At 44.1% G+C, this 5,621-nt stretch overlaps 1 protein-coding gene across 1 annotated transcript; it reads left to right on the forward strand.

Moving 5' to 3' along the window:
* On the forward strand, positions 1 to 5,621 carry alas1 (aminolevulinate, delta-, synthase 1). The gene is made up of 11 exons (XM_022192283.2): positions 1 to 159; positions 1,206 to 1,443; positions 1,609 to 1,785; positions 1,866 to 2,006; positions 2,205 to 2,424; positions 2,941 to 3,125; positions 3,216 to 3,395; positions 3,666 to 3,830; positions 4,420 to 4,688; positions 4,798 to 4,960; positions 5,301 to 5,621. The coding sequence occupies exons 2-11, from the start codon at positions 1,236 to 1,238 to the stop codon at positions 5,459 to 5,461; spliced, it is 1,869 nt and encodes a 622-aa protein (XP_022047975.2). The 5' UTR covers positions 1 to 159; positions 1,206 to 1,235; the 3' UTR covers positions 5,462 to 5,621.

The following is a 5,621-nucleotide window of genomic DNA, read 5'->3' on the forward strand; positions in this document are numbered from 1 at the left end:
TCCTCAGTGCAGGATAACGAAGCGCTCTTCTCCTTCACTTTCTCTGAAAAACGAGTAATTTTTTTTAAAGTGACACATTAGAATAGCTTCGCTGCTCTTATCCTGCCCTCTACACAACCCACGGGGACGATTTCGCTACCGGGAAAGAAATTTTAAGAGGTAAGTATCTTATTTAACGCCGTTACCGTGATCATCATCCCCACTTCTGGTTTGTAGCTTCTTGGCTAATGTTAGCAGCAAAGCAAAGCTCGGTCAACCGGCAAGGATCACGAGTGGCCCGGCTACCGTAAAACCTGAGCCTGTTTTACATTACAGTTTATCTAAGCCCATTTCTGTTAAAAAAAATACGCCATTTAGCATCAAGAGTCGACAGACAGCGAAAATCACCGACAGAAAACGATTCAATGTGGCTAAAATTGCTGCAGCTTTCCTAACATTAGCTACAGCCTTTTGCGGTATTGTTTTTTATTCTGAAGATAAAATTACTCTTCTATATTACTCTTAGTGTACTTGTGTATTTTTAACCCGGTCACCAAACATGACCGAATGCATTTTTTTGTGCTTAAACTCATGGGTAGATTTATTGGGGGGGAAAAAATCACAAAATACAATGGCAGTAATGATAAAGATAGGCTGTTTCGGTGTTATGTTGACCGTTATTTTAAGTTACAATCCGTTTATTCTGGTTCCTGTGCATTTCTTCCTGGAGTTTCGAAAGGGGGAAAGTTTTGGGAATGAGTACTCTGTCGAGGAATGCTTGGCAGAAACTGGGGGAAGGATAGGCAAAGGTGATGTAATTTTCAGTTTTACGCAAGTAAACGGTGTTTGTTTATTACAATGTCAGGATTAAACATTTGCTACAATGAATCAAGGCCATATGGTCAAGGTGCCAGTTCAGCTGAAGAAATGCTTCTGAAGTGACGATCTCCTTTGAAAAGGAGATGTGATACCAAGCTTTTAAACTAAAATTCGCAAAGTTGTGCTGTTAAAACGCGCTAAGAAGGATGCTTGAGATAAAAGCGCCAAAACATTTTTATTTATGTCCACTTTTGACCTTGAAAATAACAATTTTTTGAAGTTTTCCAGAGGTGTCAGCCTCGTTTTGTGGCGTACGTCGACAATTTAGCAAACTCATGTCACTTCTTACCTATGAAAATTTCTGCTGCTTGTGCTTATCTTTCTTTATTTGTGTCTCTCCCCTTTAGACACTTTGACAATCATCACCACTGCTGGTTATGGATGTGATAGTGCGTCGCTGTCCGTTCCTGGCTCGTGTGCCTCAGGCCTTCTTCCAGCAGTCCAAGAACTCTCTGGTGGTGTATGCCCAGAAATGCCCTCTCATGATGGAGCTGGCTGCCAAACCTATGGCCCCTTCAATGGCACGGGCTCTCTGCTCCTCGTCCTCTCACCAGGCGACTGAGAACGCAATGACTGCCAGTGATGGTGAGGGTGAAATTTTATGCATTTTTTCCACTGTAGCTGCGTTGTATGAAGTAAAATTTCCAAGTTGATACAATGACTAACTGAGTTCCTGCTATGTATAATATTAGTGTTTGATTATTAGTTAAGCTATATCTAAAGTCTAAATCATCTTTTGTCCACCTGCAGCCCCCAAACAAGAGGAGTCCAAGCTGCCTGCTGGCCACCCTATGCCACCCACAGGCCAGGTCATAGCCTCCAAATGCCCTTTCCTGGCTGCTGAGATGGGCCAGAAGAACAGTGTAGTTCGTCAGGTTGGCGTGGAGTTCCAAGAGGATGTGCAGGAAGTGCGCACCGTCCAGAAAGGTAAGACTTGTTTGAAACTGAGTAAGTGTTTGCCCATTGTTTTGTGTTCAGATTGACACTATTTTTATTGCCATTTTCAGAAGTTTCACCTGTCCAGCTGAAGCAGCAATCCTTGGCCAGTGCCACTAAAGGAGAGGAGCCAACTAGTCTATTGAAAACCCTCCTGAAACAGCGACCAAAGAGGGTCACTCACTTGCTGCAGGACAACTTGCCAGGCAAAAGTAAGTTTTATTTAGGTGTTTTTGATAGGACAAAATTCCAATAATTTGCAAGGTTGCTGGGCTACCACACTGTCCTGTGTCACTGAGTTTTGGCGTTTTTGAATGAACCCTCCTTGATGTTACAGTTGCTTCATTCACCACAGTGCTGTAGCAACACTGAGCCACATTAAGCAAGTTTGTCTTCCTCTTCTGTCACAGTGTCCCGCTTCCATTATGATGACTTTTTTGAGAAGAAGATAGAAGAGAAGAAGAGCGATCACACATATCGTGTGTTTAAGACCGTGAACCGCCGGGCCACCGAGTTCCCAATGGCCGACGACTTCACGGGCTCTCTAGATGAAAAGAGGGCGGTGTCTGTCTGGTGCAGCAACGACTACCTGGGCATGAGTCGACACCCTCGAGTCGTCCAGTCCATCATGTGAGTAACAGAGGAGTTGTTTTTGTCCTTAGCTGAGAAAGGACAACACTCGATCCAGTGTTTTGGATCAAGGTGTTTTTAACATTCCTGTCCACTTCCCCTGATTGCATGTTACCTTTAGTCCCACTGCAAGACCAGACTTCAGAAAGATAGAAATGAGATGCACCATGTAATTACACAGCTCAATCTGATACCCACGGGTGAGCCAGTTCATTGTTTTTGTGGGTGTAAAGTGTTAGTTGGCCATAGGTTACACATACACCTCATGGGTCCTAGTGATGGTGTTTTTCCTATTTTCCTTTCAGCTTGTTTGAGCTTGTCCAGATCTCTTAATCCCTGTGCAGCAGCACACCTGTCACTTTACTACTCAGCAACCCGTATGCTTTTTTAACCTAAGTACTGTAGTGTTACCTGTCTTCAAGCTTACTTATTTGCAACATTTATACTGTGGAATTTCAAAAAAACAAGATGACATGAAACAAAAGTTTCATTTGTTTGCTTGTTATCTCTTCCCAGGGATACTTTACAGAAGCATGGATCAGGGGCAGGAGGCACCAGGAACATCTCTGGGACCAGTAAATTCCACGTGGAGCTGGAACATGAACTGGCTGACCTTCACAAGAAGGATGCTGCACTGCTGTTCACCTCCTGCTTTGTCGCCAATGATTCCACCCTCTTCACCCTCGCTAAGATGCTGCCAGGTACGGAAGTGCAGTCTGTACATTTACTATGAAATCCAATTTTCAGCTTTGCTCATTCTCACCTGCTCTCTTTTCTCCCAACAATTTCAGGTTGTGAAATCTACTCTGATGCCGGCAACCACGCCTCAATGATTCAGGGTATCAGGAACAGTGGTGCTAAGAAGCTCATTTTCCGCCACAATGACGTGGCCCACCTGAGGGAGCTGCTGCAGAAGGCGGACCCCACAAAACCGAAGATAGTGGCCTTTGAGACCGTTCACTCTATGGATGGTGAGTTTAGGATGGTGCTCATCAGTTATCTTTATAAATAAATCCAAATTATTACTAATGGTTGTCGTCACTGTGTTTGACAGAAAGACATTGGAATTGAATAGTTAATTTTTTATCTTAATTACCAGCTTACTGAATCTATTCCAGCTGTTATTATTGCTTGTACATAAACTATCATTTGATCAATTTTATTTTAGGAGTTGTGTCACAAAGTAGTGCAGGGCCAGGCTAAAATGACCTGTTTTGTGCCCGTTTCTCTCTGTAAAACAGGTGCTGTGTGTCCACTAGAGGAGATGTGCGATTTAGCCCATGAGTTTGGTGCCATCACCTTCGTAGACGAGGTCCATGCTGTGGGGCTGTATGGCGCCAGAGGAGGGGGCATCGGAGACAGGGACGGTGTCATGCACAAGATAGATATCGTCTCAGGGACACTAGGTCAGTACATAATCTCTACTAAAACAGATTACTGGTGATATTTTACAAAATATTTGGACATTGAATTCATCTCAGAATGTTTTTGTGCCATCTACAGTTCAAATAAATGACCAGTTGTGTCAGTGTATTTATGTTTCCAGTTATGTGTTGTTGTATGTTTCATGTATTTATACCTTTTATGAATCAAAACAACTACTCCCATTTAGCGTGACTCTTGGAGCTCTGTGTGTTGGTGATTCACTGAGTATCAGGCCTCAGATGTGTCACCCAATATGCTAGAGGGCTTAAAGAAGCTGGAGCTGTTCTGTTGTTGCTAGGAGACTGTGGGCTCTTGTTGCGTTCTTATTGAATTACTCTGTGCCTGTGTGTCGCTGTCAAGCTGAAAGGACAATTCTTTCTAACTGGAAGCTTTGAAGCTCCTCGTAGGGTGCCATTTCAGGGAAATGTCGTTTGTGAGATTGCGGCGGGAGGATTCTGAATAGACTGTTGAGTGTTTTATAGTGAGACAGTCTCAGTTTGAGTGACTACAAATGAAACTGTAGCAGCAACCAAAATTAAAGAAAAGCCTCTCACGTCATCTTTTTTCCAGGCAAGGCCTTCGGCTGTGTGGGCGGCTACATCGCGAGCACTTCTGCTCTGGTGGACACGGTGCGTTCTTACGCTGCCGGTTTCATCTTCACCACCTCTCTGCCGCCGATGCTGTTAGCTGGAGCCAGGCAGTCGATCCAGGTTCTGAAAGGAGAAGAGGGACGCGCACTGAGGCGTAAGCACCAGCGCAACGTCAAGCTGCTCAGACAGATGCTAATGGACTCGGGGCTGCCTGTTGTGCACTGCCCCAGCCACATCATCCCTGTCCGGGTAAATCTATGAGTTTAATTCAGGGTCAGATCACGATACATTTGAAGCACCGAGTTACCTTTTGTGTATCTCTGGCTCCGTCCTGATCACCACATACGACTTTTTTCAGGTGTCGGATGCCGAGAAAAACACAGAAGTGTGTGACATCATGATGAGTCGCCATAACATCTACGTGCAGGCCATCAACTATCCCACTGTCGCCAGGGGAGACGAGCTTCTGCGCATCGCCCCAACTCCTCATCACACCCCTGAGATGATGAAATACTTTGTTGGTAAGATGATGTAGTAGCTGTGTTGATTTTTTGGGGGGGGGTTAAAAATACATTTAGGGAAAAGAGTTGTGTGTATTGTTGCTTTAGAAACAAAATGCAACTCAACACTAATCAAGAACAGATGTGTGGTTGACGAAGTAAATCCTGTTGGAGATGACGCTGTGTTGAGGATTTTTAGTATCTAGATATAATTTTTGTTTGATCCCACTGCTAAATCTAGCTGTGGAGTAGAATTTGCTGTATTCTTAAAAAGGTTAAAGTCAACTTCTTAGCACCTTTCAATAAGTTTCTCTCACTTAAATGACACTGACCTCCCCTCTTGTCTGTTTTCCGTCTTCAGAGAGGCTGGTGGAAACCTGGAAGGAGGTTGGTCTGGAGCTGAAGCCCCACTCATCAGCAGAGTGCACGTTCTGCCAGCAGCCACTGCACTTTGAGCTGATGAGCGAACGAGAAAAGTCTTACTTCAGTGGCCTCAGCCATCCTATCTCAGCCTGCGCATAACACTACCCGCTACTGCTGGCTGGAGACGGCACATACACACTCAGAGCTCATTCCTCTATCACTGTCATAGAATGTATTAATTATCTTCGTACACATATTATTTACAATATTCTATGTTCAGATGTTCTATATGCTCTAAATAAAGTATAAGACAAAAGTA

The sequence above is a fragment of the Acanthochromis polyacanthus genome, chromosome 5 (genome assembly GCF_021347895.1).
Source record: "Acanthochromis polyacanthus isolate Apoly-LR-REF ecotype Palm Island chromosome 5, KAUST_Apoly_ChrSc, whole genome shotgun sequence".
In the NCBI taxonomy this organism is placed as follows: domain Eukaryota; kingdom Metazoa; phylum Chordata; class Actinopteri; family Pomacentridae; genus Acanthochromis; species Acanthochromis polyacanthus.

What these genes read in the sequence shown, in the direction of transcription:
- alas1 (XM_022192283.2), top strand. Translation starts at nt 1,236, where the DNA reads ATGGATGTGATAGTGCGTCGCTGTCCGTTCCTGGCTCGTGTGCCTCAG. An exon ending in GGACAACTTGCCAGGCAAAA is followed by an intron (nt 2,007 to 2,204) that starts GTAAGTTTTATT and finishes CTTCTGTCACAG; the next exon opens with TGTCCCGCTTCCATTATGAT. An exon ending in CGAGTCGTCCAGTCCATCAT is followed by an intron (nt 2,425 to 2,940) that starts GTGAGTAACAGA and finishes ATCTCTTCCCAG; the next exon opens with GGATACTTTACAGAAGCATG.